The sequence below is a fragment of the Bidens hawaiensis genome, unplaced genomic scaffold (genome assembly GCF_021521415.1).
Source record: "Bidens hawaiensis isolate Kalapana, Puna unplaced genomic scaffold, B.hawaiensis_p1.1 tig00038612_1, whole genome shotgun sequence".
In the NCBI taxonomy this organism is placed as follows: domain Eukaryota; kingdom Viridiplantae; phylum Streptophyta; class Magnoliopsida; order Asterales; family Asteraceae; genus Bidens; species Bidens hawaiensis.
This window is the reverse complement of record NW_027496785.1, coordinates 93,639-113,756: the sequence shown is the minus strand read 5'-3', so window position 1 is coordinate 113,756 and position 20,118 is coordinate 93,639. Positions and strand designations below refer to the sequence as shown.

General features: G+C 31.9%; 1 protein-coding gene across 1 annotated transcript; it reads right to left on the bottom strand.

Annotated features, from left to right (window-relative positions):
• Positions 1-14,080: 14,080 nt before the first annotated feature.
• LOC143590493 (protein ZINC INDUCED FACILITATOR-LIKE 1-like) lies at positions 14,081-19,468 on the bottom strand. The gene is made up of 16 exons (XM_077070954.1): positions 19,285-19,468; positions 18,385-18,430; positions 18,284-18,339; positions 17,684-17,786; positions 17,430-17,586; positions 17,288-17,353; positions 17,149-17,198; positions 16,943-17,018; positions 16,109-16,273; positions 15,761-15,848; positions 15,507-15,592; positions 15,081-15,188; positions 14,857-14,901; positions 14,676-14,764; positions 14,414-14,457; positions 14,081-14,330 (listed from the first exon to the last, which is right to left on the bottom strand). Exons 1-16 carry the CDS (start codon positions 19,433-19,435, stop codon positions 14,239-14,241), a joined length of 1,422 nt encoding a protein of 473 aa, XP_076927069.1. The 5' UTR covers positions 19,436-19,468; the 3' UTR covers positions 14,081-14,238.
• Between the last annotated feature and the right edge of the window lie 650 nt (positions 19,469-20,118).

The following is a 20,118-nucleotide window of genomic DNA, read 5'->3' as shown; positions in this document are numbered from 1 at the left end:
TTTATTTTTTTAAGAGATATAAAAAAATTTATAAAAACGAAAAGGGGTTTATTTTGAAATAAATATTTGGTTCTTTATGAGAAGGGGTAGAATTTTCATTTTCAAAAAAAAAAAAGAAATCGTAACTGAAGCATATAACTCCAGTTAGTGTGGGAACATGATCTATTATGAAAAGTTTATAAAATGATGTTTGATTTGGTTTTTTTAAATACAATATGTAACATGTAATTTTTTAAAATAAGGTTGTATATGTTTCTGTTACATTTTGTTTAGGTGGCATGGTATATCATTGATTTCCTTTTGGTGGAGTCAAACGTATGTAATTTGACAAAATCCAAAAGGTTGTCTTCGTACGTGAAATTGTTTCAAAAATTGATTCTATTGAGCGAGAACAATATATTATATAAATGAAGTTTCTTTTTAGCTTGAACCAATGTTGTAAAACTCGTTAGGCGGTCCCTAGGCGGACGACCCCTTGTAGGGAGTGGTCGGAGTACTCGGGGAGTACTCGGCTTGTACTCGGACATGGTAAATATAACATAAAATAATTATTGGATACTATATATATGTTAAGACAAGCACAATTCATGTCAAAATAAGCATAATTCATATGAAAAAAAAAACATAATTCAGAAATTCAAGTTTTGTTGTTATCTTTAACTTTTTTTTAAAAAAAAGTAATAAAAAAATTAAAAATATTGGATGCCGAGTTGACCTTGGAGGCCAAGTAATCCTGACTACTCAGACTTTTGACCGAGTTGGACCTGGACGAGTAATGGTGGCCGAGTTTGGAAAAGGCGGCAAGGTCGATATCCGAGGACCTTGGAATCGCCGATTCCAAGGCTTGGAATCCGACATTTACAACACTGGCTTGAACTCTTGATGAAATTACATTCATGAATGAATAAACCATAACACAACAAAACATTGATAAATACATGCTTTTTTTGTAACGGTTTATAAAATTTCGTTCCAAAACATGACACTTCTTGTTATGAATTATATACAAATCTCCATTCGTTATAATTTGTGCTATTATTTATTTGTTTAAACACGTTAATAATCACATGTTAACTCTTAAGAGATATAATATACTGTACACGTGAAAAACCAATTTTATAATATTAACTTTTACCATAGGGTGCGTATATATTAATCTATATTATTTCATACGTAATGATCATATTTCTCTAAAAGCATGGGACATGGGCACGTTTAAAATAACATATTTTTTTAACAATTAAGTTGGTGAGAATTTATAAGTTTTGCAATATATATGTGGTATGAAAATATCACAATTCAGATCTCATGATGTAAATTTCCAAACCTAAAGTAAATGAAACAAATAATGAAAACTCTCGTTCTATTTGGTGTGAAACCAAATTAATAAGGAATGTAATGAAAACCCTTGTTCTATTTGACATAAAGTCAAATTACTAAGGAGCGTGGGTACTTCCCATGGACCATCCTACTTCGAGTATGTGTATATGTATTTGTATGCGTCACTTCCACAATAAAGCAGTAAACAGGTGGAGGAGTTGATTGTAATTTGGTGAGTGGTGGATGTCGGTGGTGGAGTTGGATGATGGATGGTGATGGAGGTCGATGGTGGTGGAGATTGGTGGTGGCGGTATAGGTTGGTGGGTGATGATGGAGGTGGCTAGGACTAATATGATAAAGACGAAGAAGATGAGATGGCCTTGTGGGACCCACATATAACACAGAAGCATGTAAACTCAGTTAAATAAACGTCCACACCAGCAACTCCACTAAAGATATTTGGCATCCGCTAGCGAGGGAGTGACAAAATGAAAGTTGAAAACATTACCAGCCAATGGATGAAACTTAGGAGTACTAAAAATCAATACCCCTGTCTTTAAATTATAATCCTTTCATTTCAAAACAAATGCAACATGTGACTAAATAGAAAAAAGATAACCATTCAGCAAACATAAAAAAAATAACCAATATAAAATAGTGTCCTTAATGGCTTACCTTTTTCAGTTTAATAAACTCATCAACAAAACTGCTTATAGGAACCTCTTTCTCAATATTAGCCTGCTTATTTTTTAGCTTCACAATTCCTTCTCTAATTTCTTTGTCACCTACGATCACCATACACGGGATCCCAAACTTTGTGGCTCGGTCAACATTGTATTCACCATGAACTTTCAACTTGCATCCCAACACATGCTCACCATTTTAGTTGCTAAAGATAAATCATCTCCCCAATATGCTAACTAAAACTTTTGTCTCACTGGCTCGAACCAATAAAACCACATAAACATGTTTTTAAACAACATCTGACAAAAAACACAAATTAACTAATGATTGACCCGTGTTTTTTTACATGGTTCCTTTCCTTTAGGTTTTCTTCCATTATTGCAAAATCACATTCTATAACATGACTAACACCGATTGCAGCGACATGTTTTTTTTACAAAACACTTCGATAAGATTGTCATAATGTCCACCCGCAGCAATCGAACCAACCTAAAAAACATAAACAAAAACATAAAGACAAAGTCGTTTAATATGTATTGTCAAATGATTTTTCTTAACTTAAAAGATTGTACTATTTGTAGAAATATTAATAGTTTTGTTTTACAACATCGAGAACTTATACTTTATCTTTGAACCTAAAAAGTAATAGGTTTGACCTTTATAACTCAACAGCGTTCTTTTGTTTAGAAAAGTGTAGATAAAAAGTTTGGTGAAAAAAATTTAGATTCCCCTTTCTTGAGCAAGACATCGGCCACATTAACTCGTCTTCAACAAATAATAAACGGATTATGTAGGCATGTGCTTGGATTAGAGATTATGATCGAGCCTAAAACAGTGGTAGTCTTTAGGTTTGAGACACCTTTGTATAGCTTTGGTGATAATCTCTAGGTCCACTTTGCCTTTAGTGGTTGACCCCCAGGTTTAGTTTTTTGACCTCCAGTTTCAAACAATGTAAAATACTGCCAAAATTTGATTCGTCCCACCATACTCACTTAGTACTGGGAACGAATATTAGAATTCAAGTACAAACATCAAATAACAAACATTTAATGATATCTCTATTATATTAGTCAATAGACTAAATACGTTTATATTCTAATTGCAAATTGCACCATACAAAAAATTAATCTCCCTGCCACTATTTTTCAAAAATCAACTTGCAAGAATTGTTAATTATAATATTACACATATCCATCAAAATTACACAAAAACTATTACAAATATATAAAATTCCTCAGTTGTTTCTGACTTTGTTCTTTGACTTTTATGGTTAACCCATTGTAGCGCTAGTTGATTAAGAGTATTAAAACTAATTAATATTGTTTCTTTCCACTGTGAATAACCACCTCGACTTTGAGCACCCATTTTGACCATCTACATCTCCATCTATTTTCACCAAAATCTTCTCCAATATCTATACCATTTACTACCATCCACATTCACACCAAATTCATTCACATGTTCGTTTAAACAAGTCTTTTTCTTTTTAATCCCAGTGTCTGTCATTTCAAAATATTAAACAATAATATAATAAAAGATACAATAACATAAATAAGATACCAAAATAACACACATACATTAGAGAAGATGTCACTGAATAGTAATTGTTCAATATTATGAAAATCTTTAAAAATTAGAACTGCAAGCTCAAGCTACCTTAGTGCATATGTTAACATGGTATGTCATTTGTGCAAAGCAGTTGAATTGGCGTCCCATTAACATAACATGTTGGGCGCCACGTCATCAGCTTTACACAACTGGCACACAAGACAACAACTACTTTACATCATTTGGGCAAAAATTTTATAAACATTTCACACCCTTGAAGCAAAATTGAAAGTTGAATAATTACAAATTCATGAAAGCATCAAATATTACCTGCTTTTGGTGGACCGTCATGAGACTGGGCACCAGAAATATTACACACTGCACATGATCCTAAAATAAGAAAAGCAAGTTTAGTAAACATTCAAACATATGAAGAACGGACACAAATGTTCAAATATTAACTTCTCATGCAATTACTCCTATGATATGTACACTTTCAACAAACATCAAAAGCTAGAAAGGAATAAGAATCCTAATTATCTTGCTCTACATAAAAGCAAACAATTAGGTAACCAAAAATAAATCAAAGTACAAATCTGCAACCACAAAAAATGAGATAATTAATAATAGAGCATGTAACATTCCTTTTTCAAAGGTCATCAATGTTAAAGCCAGTTTGACCAAAACCAGTTCGGTTTAGAAATCGGTTTAGGCATAAAACTACTCGAACTGATCTAGAGCGATTCGGTTCGGTTTTAAATTGATTTAACATATTTTAAACCGGTTTTAGCCGTTATAAGAAAAAAATGGTTTAAAACCAGTTTGATTGCGAAATACCCAAACCGCTATACGAACCTTCAGTTTAGTTCGGTTAGGAAACCGGTTTAAGTCTCTAGGTTATTAATAAAGCTACATAAAGGAAGTTTCATACTTGAAATTAGCTCGTTACATTACATCATTACCAATTTGATTTTGGCTAAGTTATATATATCTTATGGTCAAGCTGAATGTTGTAACCATGGCTCTAGCAATAGCCAATGATGGGAGCCGAGAGCGCCAAGGTGGTTGTAGAATAAAGGACCACATTTAAAATCCTAGAAATATAATTTCTCCTAAACCAAATAGATGCAAACATAATCATCACATATAGTAACTTTTCAAACAGGGTATTATCAATGTAATGAAATAATGGTGAGAAAAATATCAGTACCTCATCAAAGACTTACTTGCCATTAGTGGGTGTTCAATGAATAAATATATACGTAGACGCCACCGCGTGCACCAGCTTGTCGATGTCAATCTGTTGCAAGCTTCAAGCCCCATCGGGACTGCCACCTTTGCATTCAACTTCGTCCATTGACATGTGCTCCAACCAAGTTAACCCTCACACGATTCATCACAAATTTACAAACAATCAAAAGCAAAAACCTATCTACATACATGAAGTGATTTCATGTTCCGATTCACAATAATTAACAACATCAGCATCAAATACCTTTTACAAGCTTCAACTCAATGGCGGACAACAATTAGGTTTTTACTAATCATTCAATCAAATCAAATCCAATCCATACAAAATTGAAATGAACAATAAATAGAGAGCACATAGTTTCATACCACGGAGCAAAGAACTGAACGTCGATCGTTGATTGCGTCGCCAGAGACGACTGAGAGCCACGGTGTCCACATCGGACCGGTGTGCAGGCTGTAGAAGAAACCTTTGATAACATCATAAAATAACATTTAGAATTATGGTTGGATTAGGCCATGGATGGCATATTTATAGCAGAGGATAGACAACATAACTGCCGAATTGAACCATTCAATCAATTAGATCATTCAAATCAATTGAACCAATTCATAGTCATACCCTCAATCGTTAGTTAAGTTGGTATAAGTGAAAAGCCCTTAATTAATCTTAACTAATTGAATTATAAAGTCATGGAGTTAGTGTGGATTTTATTATTCAGTGTTGTTAAAATTTTACTATATACACCTTTGCATTAACTAAACAAACCTTTTACACCCCCAATGCTAGAAAAGTAATTTCAGAAAGAATAGAGCTTCATGAAGTTATACAATGCGCTTGAATAACATAATGATGTAATGGCAAATTACTTTTCTTGTCCAATTATGTAATGACTATTTTGTCCTTGGCATGGAATTATGAAATTACCTTGGTGCCCATCACTCTTCCTTTATATATAATATAGATTAAACCTATGGATACACCTATATAACTACTACCTTAACTTAAGATGAGAAAGGTAAAGTGTTTAATAGTACTAGGTACCGAGATATGATTGGGAGCTTGCTTTATCTAACGCAAGTAAACCCAGTATTATGTATATTGTTTGCTGTTGTGAAAGATTTCAGGAGAATCCAAAGAAATTACACTATGAAGCCATCAAGCACATATTTCTCTACATCAAAGGAACTACATAATTAGGTCTATGGTATCCAAAAGGGGAAGGTGTTGATATCATGTGTTTTCCCGATGTGGATATTGGTAGATGCACAATTGATAGAAAGAGTACAAGCGGTGTATCTGCCTTCAAAGAAACAAGCCTCTGAGTCTTTTTCCACAAACGAAACTGAATATGTCGCCTCCGGTAGAGCAAGTGTGTCACACCCTCAATTTTCGACTGACGGGGTTTTACCGTGTGGCTCTTGATATACCAAAATCTAGCTATGTGTCATACCGAAGAATCATTTAATAATGATAGTTGTATTTAGTATTGCTTATAACTAATGAGAAAATATAGGTATAATACAAATTGCGTTTGCGGAAGCATAAAACAAGTACAACATTTTAACCTAGAGTGCGTAACCAGGAGACGAGACATAGTATTTCATGTAAAACCTTAAGCATACTTCGATGCTCATGCATCCATTAATAAACCAAATTTCTTATGTGCACCTTTAGTAACGTGAGAAAGACATGCTAAAATGTGTCAACATAATGGTTGGCAAGTTCATGGGTTTGTAAATAAATAAACGTTCTGGTGTTACTAACAATGAAACAAAAATAAAACTGTGGATTCACCATCCATGTGCATTCTACTAATAGTGGTTCGAACCCGAAGCTGACTATTGAGTTTGCTTGCCTCCCACCATGTCTTACTCGTACAATGGCAATGTGTTAGGATAATTTACACCCGTCCGAACTCCAGTTGAGTTTTAGCGCAACCGAGTTTGTCAAACCTAGTAGTATTAGTCAAATATCATTTCTATCCAATACTAATGGTTTGAGATGTGTGAGGACTTTCAAGTTGGCAATGTGCCCTAGAGTACGCATGTGATGTACAATATTACAAAATCCAGAAAATGCTTGTGTACATACTTTCTCCCTCAAAAAGAAAAGTATTTAAAAGAGAAGGGTCATGAAACTCACCTTAACTGGATGATAAGTAACTAAAAGTCAATTGCTAGATGGGTGGTCTCTCGTAAAGGTATCCTATATTATACGAGTATGTAAGTATACATATACGTGATGGTTCTTAGAACCCCTCGTACCCAAACAATCCCATTGTTTAATGTTGTTGACCAAGTTGGACCAAGATTGACTATTTGACTCAAGTTTGACTTTTTGACCAAACTTTGACTTTTATTGACCTTTGGCCAAAAGGTCTGACTTTTGTTGACCGTTGACCAAGAATTTGATTTTTGTTAACCGTTGACTAAGAATTTGATTTTTGTTAACCGTTGACTAAAGTTTGACCGAGTTGACCCGATGACACACTGGATAAACACTATTCAAATGAAGGTCGGTGTATAAAAATCGCTTAACACAAACTCAGATTTTGATTTATACCGGCACATTTTGACATGCAAAGATATAATTTATTACCAATCCAAACCACAAAGTTTTATTATGAAAATTTACCATAGACGTTTACATGTCTTAGGTTTCTAAAACAATGTTTATTTATATTTTCCAATACACACAAAAATCACTAAAATTCATCTAACATAGAAAGGTACATGTAACTATTTCAGTGCACAATATAAAGTTTTGGTTTGGCTATAATTCAATATGCAACAAAATCAAGCAATATCAATTGGGTTAGAATCCTAACTCAAAACTTGAAGTTCCAGAAGTGGAACCAAATCATTTGGACTTGTCAAGAGTAAGTTATGATGTCGGGGATCAAGGTCAATGAATCAATCCCCGTAATAGCCTTAGTATATATTTTTGTAAAATCATAAAAATTATTCAAACCCCGTCAAAAAATCACATAATTTTCTTTTATGGAAACTAGACTCAATATAATACATCATAGGATTAAGAATCAGTCAAAATGATGTTATTATCAAGTTATGGCCTCAACAAAACACACACTCGAATCTGACAACATATTATTATCAACAAAACTTATGCCATGATGCGTTTTATTCAACACTTAGGGTTCCTAATCAAATCACACAAACCAATTAACTGTTATAATAAGTTTTATGAAGATATGGATACTAGGTTTCCCGTAACCAATTTCAAAACCACAATGAATGGATCACAACATAAGCACTTAATGGATGCAAAGAGATAAACCTGTGTGTTGTGCTTGATCCTCCGCTAAATAAGACAAGAGGGTATGTGTGTGTATTTAAACAAAAAGAAAAAGGAAATAAAAGCAATCCTAAAAGTTTTCTAACTCACATTCACATTAATTTGATTATAATGCACCACAATCACCATAATAATGTGCTACTTAATGGTTGCATTAATTCATTTTTTTTATCAACTAATAAATCTTAGTGTGACATGTAACATATTTTTATAACATGTCCTCATTATATATAAACGCATAACATGTTACAACATGCAACACGTATAACAAACACGATTCACATATGAACATACAACACGTTATAAATTTAAGTGTAATTTTTTATATTTATTTGTAACTTGTTATTATTGTTAGACTACCAACGTTTGTGGACAGGCTCGTGTGTACGCTCATGTGACACTGACATGCATGTGTGTCTCCTAATGGAGTTAACATGGATAACAAAGTTTAGTTAACGGAGTTAACCTAAAAATGTCGGGTGTCACATTGTGAACAAGCGTTATGGAAGAAACAAACTCTTTTGGACTATGAGGTAAATACTTCTTCCATACCTATATTTTGTGATAATTAAAGTGCTATATATCTTCGTAAGAATCCTATGTTGCCTTCTAGAACTAACAATATAGACATTAGGTATCATTTTCTTAGAGATAATGTGCAAAAAGTTTAATTTTATATAAATAAGGTTCCTTCATAAGAAAACATAGCCGAAATATTCACCAAGCCATTGAAAAAGAAGAATTTTCAAATCATGAGATTAGTTTTAGGAATTTTAGAACACGACCCTTGATCAACCTCGGGTAGATGGATAGCTAAATTAAGTAGAAGATGGCTAAATGATCTTGTACGGTCGATAGCCACAGTCGATCGAAGCGACCGTTTGCATGTTGTTCTCTTGAAAGTTTAAGGGAAGTAGTCCTCACAGTCGATTGGGCCGAATTCCAAGCTCCCGTCAAGGACGTAGTCTATAAATCAAAAACTAGTGTTCTGATCCACGGCTGATTAAATCGACTGTCCACGACCGTCAAAGTGACCACCGAAGAGGTAGGTTAGGATTAAAAATTTCATCCAATTCCTCGGTCGATCAAACCGACCATGTATCTATCGTCTAGGTCCTGACCTAATTAGTTTGATTAACTTAAAAACATATTTTTCTTCTTCTCTTTCACAACTCCAAAGCAACAACTACTCAACTCTAAAACCTCCATTGTTGCTTCATCCAAATCTACTTTGATCGTCTATTGATCAAAATTTTCATGGAGACATCTGTTGACAGTACAATTTTCAGTTAGTATTAGGCTACTTCGTCTAAACTAAATCAAAAAATAAATTCGTCAACGCCTAAATACATCAAATTAACATATTAAAAAAAACAAACAAAATTGGTGCGTTACAACGACAAAACGACGCGTATTCGGTTTGTATTAATAGTATCGGCACTAAATCGCAAACATAAATTAGTAAGTAAAAAAACATATAAAGATGTTTAAAACAAATAAAAAAGGAAAAAAAACATTGAGGTGGCACAACGTTCTAACGCGTTTTGAACCGATGCGAATTTATTCCGCAAAGACAGCATATGCATAAAATCGTAAACTTAAATTAGTCCTCACAAAAATTTAAAAGAGATAAAAAAGAAAAAATTATGTGGCACCACCCATGATACCACGTGGACTAATAAGAAGTCAGCAACACCAAACCATCAATTTTAAACTTATATATAATTTCCTAAAAATATTGTCCAGAACCATGCAAGGTTTAATTACCTACCTAAAAAATCATGCTATCTTACTAATCTATTGAAGCAACACAATGTTGACCACTTGTCCTTTAACTAGCCTATTCACATATGCATCCATGTCATCATGTTTCCAGTTGAGTAAATTCCACATAGTCACTGTTAATTTTAATCAACATAAATATTGAAAGGTGCAACCCGTTTTCAGTTATAACCCAACACCCACTTATATTACACCCTTTGTTTGCTCTCAACTCTATCAACCCTAATTTGTTTCTCCGGCCACTAGATTTTAACTTTATGACCACCTTCTCCAGTAACTCTAAACCTTAAATTGTTTATCTGGAAAATTGATGCATCAACGATGACCGTAGTGTCCAATACATCTCAATCCTAAATTTTTTTCTCCACCCAATTGATGCAGCAACGATGTTCGTCTTCTTCAATACCTAAACAACCCTAATTTGTTTATTTATCCAATTGATTCAAATACGATCACTGTCTTCTCCATCTTTAATCTGTCCATCTTCTCCATCAAATATGTATTCGTAAGTATGTTAACTTTAGATTTTTTCATTTATCTGTATTTAATTCTATTTTATTTACTTAATATTTGTGTAAACTATTTTTTTTCATATCAGCTAATTTCATATAATTGGAATTTTCAAATCTTTGTAAATTCAAACCTATTGTCTGATTGCAATTTAATTTAGTCAATTATATTAGTTTCAATAATTAAGGTTGACATATTTGAATTTTAATTCTATATTTTTTTCTAAATTTATTATATTTAGAAATAATAGATTTGAAATAACTATAACTATGATGTTTCATCATATTGTTTAACAACCATTGAATTTAGTCAATTTTAATTTTAGAATGTTTGAAATTCAATTGAATAATTAGCATTGTTTTTGCGTTAATTAAGATGTTTGACTGCAATTGAAATTCAAATCATAGGATGTTTAACTAATATTCAAATTCAAATCTTTTATATTTTTGTATTTTCAATAATTAAGGTTCACATATTTTGATTTTCAATTTTATGTTTTCACTAAACACTTGCTATATTTTGAAATAACTATAATTATTATTTTTGATTTTTTAATGTGTGTAATTTTTTGTAGTTCCAAAAATTAAGCTTCGGATTTGGATTCTAAATTTACATGTATTTATATACACGATTTTTTGTATTTATACGGTGTAAATATGTTGTATATATTTTGTATAGGAGATATTCATTTTGATTATTTTGTATAACTGTTTCTAAACTTACGATGTTTAACAAAAATAAGCATCTCCGAATGTTAGCATATAACATCCGCTTATAGATGCATTCTCCACATCCATAACAATCTTCTTGCCTTTGAAGCTTCTACAATGTAATGTCTTCAACAGTTAATTATTTATTTTATATTTCAAGTTATTATTTTACTAAATTTCTTTTTAATTTTTTTTAATCAGATTACAATGGAGGTCGAAACTTTTACAATGTTGAATGAAATGATGTTCCCAAAACATCATCATCCACAATTAAGGTTAGAGTTTTGAGAGTATGAACCATCAAGGATAACAAACACGCTAACAAGGACTTTTTGATGGAGATGGTCTTCATGGATCAATCTGTAAGTTTTTAATTATTTTTTATTTTTCTTAATAATTCTGATTTCATTAATTATTTAAAACTGTTTCTTATCACTATATTATTATTTGATTACAGGAGAATCAAATGCAAGCTATAGTTTTCAAACCTGAAATTTTTCGTTTCAAAAGGTTTTTGAACGAAAACTCCCTTCCCACATATGTGAATCCTAGCATGAGATTGAATGCTACAAACTACAGAGTACTTGATTGTCCAAACAAGTTGGTTTTGGAACCAAACACCCATGTCAATCCGTGTCAAGACTTTGATGGTCGTATGTTTGGTTTTAAAATACCTTCATTTCATAAATAATTAACAAAGAGATTTCTTTGAAATTCACTATAGGTATACATCTCATATTACAAGTAAATACTATTTTGTTTATATGTTATTTATATATTTTTTTTGAATTCTGCAACATTTTTTGTCGAACTAAGAATTTCATTTCGTTATTGTAGATGTCATTGGTCATGTGGTTCATATCTTCAAGATCTACAGCTCAAACTTGAAAGAAAAAAACAAACGCACCATGGAAATCTCTGATTTAGGGTAATAGAATTGATCAACTATTTTTTTTAACATATCTTATATACATTGTTATCTTACATGTAAGTTTTTTGTTTAGTGGAAATTGTGTTTATATCACACTTTGGGATAATTATGCATCACAATTTTCTAAATATGTCACAAATCATTTTGAGGAAATCCACACGATTATTCTAATTCAATTGGTTGAGTAAAGTATTACACTGGTTCTAATAATAAAGATAATTACGAGTAACTTGTTGACACACATTTTTAATGTAATATAATTTATCTTTAAATGTATGATGTTCAATATATTATGTTATTATATAATCTTTAACTTTTGTAGAAAAAGTTTATTTCTCCGATTCGTTTGGCTCGGATGTCAGCTGTGTGCTTATCAATGACTATTTATTTGAAATTGAAGAATACAAAAACATGTGTATAACAATTACTTTCTATTATTGGCCTTCAATATTTTTGTGTAGGTTACTTTTATTTAATATCAATACTTGTCATTTGCAGTTTATTTGGATTGCTAAACAGCAATGATTTCAATATTCGTATACCAATTCCGGTGAAGTTGTTGTCATCTCTTGATGAAGAGTTTTTGAAAGCAACACCTTTCTATTATATCTGTGAGATTTACACAATAATATTGGTAAGTTGCTGGTTATAGTTGTTAAAGTTTTCTATTGATCTTCTATACCCTATTGTATAAAGATTAATTAGTTTGTTACTTTTGCCAGCTGAAAAGTATCATCTTGCTCGAAATAATAAAAGGTATATGTCCGGATACGGATTGGTATTACATTGGATGTAACAGTTGTAACTGTAAACTAATGGCTAATGTTGTTGAAGGTGACAACGTATATGAATACAAAAATTCAAGATGAAAACCAGTAGGTGTTCTCCCTACACCTAGATATACAATTAGTTATACTTTATAGTTTCTTATTAAATTTTTATGATCAACATCGTTTGTTTAAATTTTTAGTTTTTTTTTTTAATTTTAATTAACTCACATGTAACACTTATTGTAGGTATAAGATAAAGATAAGGGTGCAAAATTTTACTAGAGTTGTTTCTTTGACCTTCTTTGATAGAGATGCTAAATTTCTAATTAAGAAACCAACCAGTGATTTGATTGATGCTGAAGATGAGGTTTTGTTTTTAATTACTTGTGGAAATAATTTAATTATATTACATAATTTTAAATTTTATAATGTTTTTTTTTTCCTTCGACATGTATTATAAGTTTTTTGATTAAATCGTATTACAGAATGTGATCGCAAGTGGTCGATTTCCCTATGAGTTAGATTGTTTGTTAGAGAAGAAATTTGCTTTCAAGGTTGACATTGCATACTTCAACTTTAGAAACAATGTTGAAGACTATGAGATTTCCATGTTTACTGATGATGATTGTATAGTTAAGAAATTGAGAAAAGGCTTTTTGGTCCTCCGGTAATTATCTTATATAATTATTTTTTATTTGTTTATTATACTTCAAAATAACAATTACTACCTTACCTTATCAAACTTCAGCCATCCAATTCCGATTCGATTACAGTAGGAGCATTTGTTTCAGAATTCCAATCAAGCAGTTCTGTATCTAACAACTTTATTAATGTTCAAATGAAACTCATTATTAATATGTTATGATTTTAATTGTATACTTAATTAGGATGATATTGTTATTTTTTTTCTTCTAATTTTCAGGTGATGAAGCAAATTTAGTTTCTTTTGGTGGAATGTTGAAGAACTTGATGGTGGGTTAATATGAAAGAACATGTTTATGTCTTTGTGAATGGTATTTTGTGGTTCGGTGTACATTAAGTTATTATAACTTAGAACTTTTAATATGTAGACAACTAAATGTTTAGCTTTTTGTCAAAATCTTGTGTATAATATTTGTGTTGGTTGAATATGTTGTGTATATTTATCTGGTTTGTTGATATGTTTTCCACCCGTGTGTAACACGGGCTTAAATCCTAGTGATTCAAGAAGTCATATCATACAACCCGTAAAACATGACCCTTTTTTTGTATTCTTCCTCAATTAAGTCACATCAATACCACACAAGACAACATGGGTTATAGCAAAGTTGATATTAGACTATGCTTTCATTGAAACTACACATAACTAATATAACAAAGTTAGATGCCATGCATGGCCGACTTTACTGAAAGTCCGCAAAAATTTAGTGATCCTAACTAGTAATGGTTTGTGATCAAAAACGGTTTGAACGTCATTAGAACTCCAACTCCCTCAATTATATTTAAGATGAAAAATATCATTTGTGAGCCTGAAATTGAATAACCAGCAAATCTATTTGTATTTTGTAAGTGAAGACGATAATATGAAATGAAAAAGGTAAAAAGCATGTACCAGGAAGAAATGCTGCATTTTGTCTCTTCAGGCACCATGACAAACTATAAATTTAGAGATAAGTTAGAAATAACTTGTGGTAACTTTGTTACTTGTCAAGTTGGTCAAACGAGTCGAATTCATGTAAAATTTATTTAAATGTTTACAAATTTATTATTATCTCTTTAAATATAATTTCATGGAATCATATTTAATGCTTTGAGTTAACCGATTCCTTTGACCCGCACTTATATTTGAGATTAGTAAACAAACGAGTACTCACAGTGCTCCCCCACATGCTGGACCAAATGCTTTGCAAATTGACTGCAAAGTCATGGCAATACCATTGGCTGCACCTCTTTGGTGTTGATCCTGTAATCCATGTACATTTATATAAAACATATAGTTAATTATATACCTAACACTGTAAAAATAAAGAAAAACTAGAGAAATTAATATATTACCACAGCTTTATTTTGCAGCAAGAGTGTCCCAGTTATGATGGAGATCTAGTTAAAATGAGATATAGATAAAGTGTAAAATTAATATTGTATAAATGAATGTGCTCATATACTTTTTTTGGTAACAAAATGCTAGTTTATGTTACTTAGAGCCTACAAGAAATACAGTCAAACTTACTCATCTTCATATACATAAAGTAGATGAGATTTAGTCCCGAAAAACTTACTGATAAAACGGTTTTTGTAATCGATGCTATATTTAACGTAATGGTGAGCATGAAGCCAGATAGCAACGCTATGTATGGATAAGCTGTGAGTAGAGGTATGGACAAAATCTACACATGAGATAGTTGGATTAGCCGGTAAAGCAATCGAATTAGCTAATAGTTATTTTCTCTTTGAGTTAGATCCCTTTGACTCTGAAAGTCAAACAAATGATTTCTGTTTTGAAATTGATATAGTTATATTTATTCTTTCTGGTTAACTATAATCAAATCAAAATTACAATAATTATAATATTCTAAGAAGAATTTTGATAGCACAATAGAATAAAGGATAATTACAATTTTATTATGTTATAGCGAATTTCAAAGTCAAAGGGAAGTAAGGAAATATTAATAGAGAAATAATGAGTCTAAAGGAAGATTGTTTACTCCTGAGATGCGAGCTATGATGACGGGCCCGAATATCCTCTCAGCAATTGGATATAGTGCGGTCTGGAAAAACAGAAGGCCCATCCCTGAAGTAGTAATCATTTTGATGAGAGCCGTTTTGACCCAAGCCAAATTGTTCATTTAAAAAAAATGTTCCTTTTCTAAAACGAACCATTACCTAGCCTGTCTGTTTTTTCAGGCTTACGAAAATTATAAAATGTATTAAATAAACGTTTTCTCAAAAATTATCTCACCAGAGATAGACAGGACCATGCCAACATCATCAGTAGTATAATTAAGTCCCCCTAAACTCTTCGGGCTCTCGGCCCATAATGAGAAAACCTGTTAATGATAAAATCAACATCGTTTTAGAAGTTATGACTGGCGAACTTAAGTGAATATATTGTAGATTCAGAGTTCTAAAAGCATGGTAAAGTATATGAACTATAGTATCATTTTCAATGAATTCTTAGTTTGTAGAGTGGTTTGACTTTCTAAGCCATGGTACTTGACTATCCATCAACAACTAAACCAACGTTTAGAGTTCACGGATTAGGGTATAAATTATGTTGAAATGTCTCAATACTTTGTAAGAAATCTACCTCAGTGTAAGCCATGTCATGAAGAGAGAAAACACAATAGACAATGATAGAAGACATTAGGGGCCAATTCTTGAGGAGGCTAATCAAACTGGAATCTTTTTTCTCGGCATCGGGTGCATCAGAAGCAGACTCCAGCTCCCCTTTTCTATGAAAGTGTAACGTTTCCTACAGTTTCAAAAATTATATAAATAAGATTCATGTTATGAAAATGAAACCAAACAAGATGTAAGAGTTTCAGTATGCGAGGCGTTGCTCTATATACAACTAAAAGCCGCATCTCTTTTAGTTATCAGCCTTTTAATAAAGTAAACTATTCATAATCTTCTCATTCTTTGGGTCATTTTTATATATCAACTTCCTCCCAGTTCTGTATTTGGCCAGTATTGACCGACAAGTGCAGGAAGTGCCGCCACAAGGCCCTGAGGCACTTTTTATACCCAGACAGGAAATTATAAATTTACAAAACAGAATGTATAATTAGATTGTCAAAATTCAGAAAAGAAGGGTCAAGTAATTCATATTTCAATTGGCCATACCTCATACCACTACTTGATTCCGATGACATGTTAATCTTAGGTTTTTGTTCAAGTCCATTATTGTTGACGCATTTATTACAATTCAAACACTGATGTTTATACCAAACAATCTTACAGTTTATCCTAAAAGAAATATATCTGATCATAAACAATTCAGTTTTCATACTTTCTCGTAAATACTACTTATTTTTTTTTTCTTGATCATGTAAGAGGTTTGCTTCACAAAATTTGAAAATCATCATGTTAAGATGCAGCCTAATGGAAGTATTAAGGAAACGTTAAATGAATAAAACTCTACTGGAAGCCAAATTGCGCCGATGGTTACAACAAGTGCGAAAATTGAGATGATAAGGCAAGGCAATAAGTATGGAAACCTGCATCACAAGTCATGGTTGCAATTTGTTGCCACTCAAAAATGAATTTGCATAACTATAAAATTAATATTTACAGATAGCAGCACGTACTGTTAAGATATAAAAAAGTTAACAAAGGCGTAAACACTACCTCCCCAATAAAGAATCTGAAGATACAAGACTTGGAAATTTCTCTGCAGGCTGGATTTAAAAAATTAAATGTTACAGAATCAAAGCAATATATATGTATAAATAAAATTCTGTGGTTATTGTGGTTCTTAACATATAACTAACCTGGCTAGGAAACCTCCCAAAGCGGGACCAACGATTAGTCCTATCCCCCATGATGTACTAACCTGAATTAGATCGCTCAATATATAAATTTCCAGGCAAGAAAACTATGAGAAATATTATTATTGCATGTTTTCTTACAGCTGACAATCCTAAAGTTTGATATTCATCAGGAAAAAGCTCACATGCATATGCCTTTACAGGTCCAAGAATTCCGCTTAAAAAGCCAAGAAGAAACCTTGTAACGATGGCCATCCAATAGTTGACACTAAAACCAAAAAGTGTGTTCACAATAACCCTGGATACGAAATATGCACGCTTTAATGTTTATAATCAGAATAAGTATTTAAATGAAAGATGATTCCCAAATAATAATTGTTGAAGTAGTCACGAACACTATTGTAATGCCAAAGATAATAACTGGTTTTCGACCATAGCGGTCAGCTACCACTCCCCACAAGACAGATGCAAGTGCCCGTCCAATCAAATATGCAGAACCTTCATAAGATACAGAAACATATGACATGCGTTATTTAATGGTAAGAAAGACTACAAAATTTGATCAATTTACTTATAAATGTGTCAATCGGGTTACATTTTATCATAAACATAAAATTGATCCATTAGTGGTTTCTTATGCTTTCCTAATTAAGGTTTCCCATCCACTGTAAACATAATATTCAGTTAATTTAATTTTAATATATTTTGCACGTAAAACACCTAAATACTTTTTTTAGAACGACTAATTATTCACAGACCTACTAAACCTACTTCTAAATATACACTATGTTCATTATTGGACTTGAAACCTTAACTTCAAAGGAACGGAGACCATTATATAATTTCTTGTAATAAGATTTAATACTAATTAGTCATAAGAAATAAAAAAATTCGGACGAAAATTGCTATCCCGTCAAATTAATATATTTTGGCCCGAACCTTTGTCTACTCGTTCCCAATTTGTAAACTGAAACAAAACCGGTAAAACAACTTACCAACAAAGCCTGCATAATAGCTAATGTCCTCTTCTTTCTCTGCAATATTAAAATCTCTTACCTGCAATAGAAATCAATAGGTAAATTTTAAATGTCAAAACATGGAAACCAAGCAAAGAGACGGGAAGATAGATGATATCGGTAGCGCTGGGAAGGAAAAATGGTAATGGATGACAAAATCATACATGAACATCAAGATTCGAAAGTTGTATATCGAGTTACATTTGAAATTCTCTACTTAAAATGCAATAAATAGTATTATACATGTCTGTGTATATTCTTTTAATTCGACTAAACTTTTTTGCTCTTTTTGGTTACGTTTTCATGTGCATGATGGAGCTGTCGCCGCAACGAACTGAACCGAACCGAAACCAACTGGTTCTCATGGTAACTGCGCAGGTTAATTGCAACTACTTCATAATTAAGGTTACTATAAGTTTATTTCAAAAGTTATTGAATTTTTAAAGGTATCTGATCCACACTCATCATTAAAGTTACTTTATCAAAAGTTAAAAGAATTCTTTAAAGTCATCTTTTTCTTTTTAACAGAGAATATTATTTGATATCAAACAAGGCTTCTAATATAATACTTGAACATCATATACTATCAAAAGGTTTGTGAATTATTTAAAATTTAGTATTATAATTGATCTTTTATTTTTTCAAATTATCTATGTATCGACATTCAAGTGACCTACTACCATTCATCGAATAAAAGTCCAACTCTCGTCACTTTATATTATATGACGTTAACACAATTTATTGAACAAAAAGTGACCTAATCCTTATTTTTATATATTTATTACGTAACTAACACCGAGGTTCGGCAAACATAGTAATAGTGTTATACCATTATATAAATCATTGATTGGGTTTTGGGACCTTTAAAATAAACAAAAAAACAATATATAATTATTTCAAGATAATATAATATAATTATAAATAGTAATATAGTACGTAGATGATAAAATTAATATTAGTAAAACAAGCAATACACTCACCATCACATAGCACCACTACCCATATAGAAATGAGCTCTTTGATGGGCAATCCGGTTTGGATCCGTTTATTACGATCCTGTTTACAACCCGGGCAATTGTCATGGTACACTTGCTCCAAAAGCCCATCATTTACTTGATCATTAATCGCCATATATACATACAGAGTTGGAGAAGAAGATTTGAGTTAGGCAAGACGAAGATAGGCATTATTGGTTATATAATATATATACCCAAATTATTACTATAGTGGTCCCTCAACTATTCTTAGATTTTCACTTTTCGTGGCATAGAAAGAATGAGTGACAACCGGTCTCGTGTAGCGTCATGTCACAAGCAATTTTTGATATCCGTTGGCACTTTTCAAAACGGACTTATCTTTTTCATAAACGTCATAACAGAGTGATTTTGTTCAATAGGATTGTCACCTCAGTTGGATCTATTCATGCCAAACTCAAGTAACAATTTCATGCAATACTTTCTTTTTAAGACAAACACACACCATATTTAGACCTCAAAACCTCAATACCGAATAATAATATTTAAGCAGCCCCAAATCTTTAACAAAAGAAATTTGATCTTTACATTCCCTTAATAGACTCAGTAGCGTTAGCATCATTTCGACTTTCGAGTAATGGCTGTATCATCAACGTATACTAATAAAGGTAAAAACCACTGCGTCATAAAAGGCTTTCGCCACACGATAAAAGTGTGGCCGTCGGCCTTTCATCACACAAAAAATTTTCAGTTCAAGTGTGTTAGAAGGTTGAATAACCATTGGTATCATATAGTGATACTTACATTGTTAATAGTCGTAGCAACTTTAAAATGTGGCTA

Coding starts and splice junctions, on each gene's coding strand:
- LOC143590493 (XM_077070954.1), bottom strand. CDS start 19,435: ATGGCGATTAATGATCAAGTAAATGATGGGCTTTTGGAGCAAGTGTAC. Junction 17,787..18,283: donor CTATTATGCAGGCTTTGTTG/GTAAGTTGTTTT, acceptor TATCTTATGAAG/GTTCTGCATATTTGATTGGA. Junction 15,849..16,108: donor ATGACATGGCTTACACTGAG/GTAGATTTCTTA, acceptor TATCATTAACAG/GTTTTCTCATTATGGGCCGA.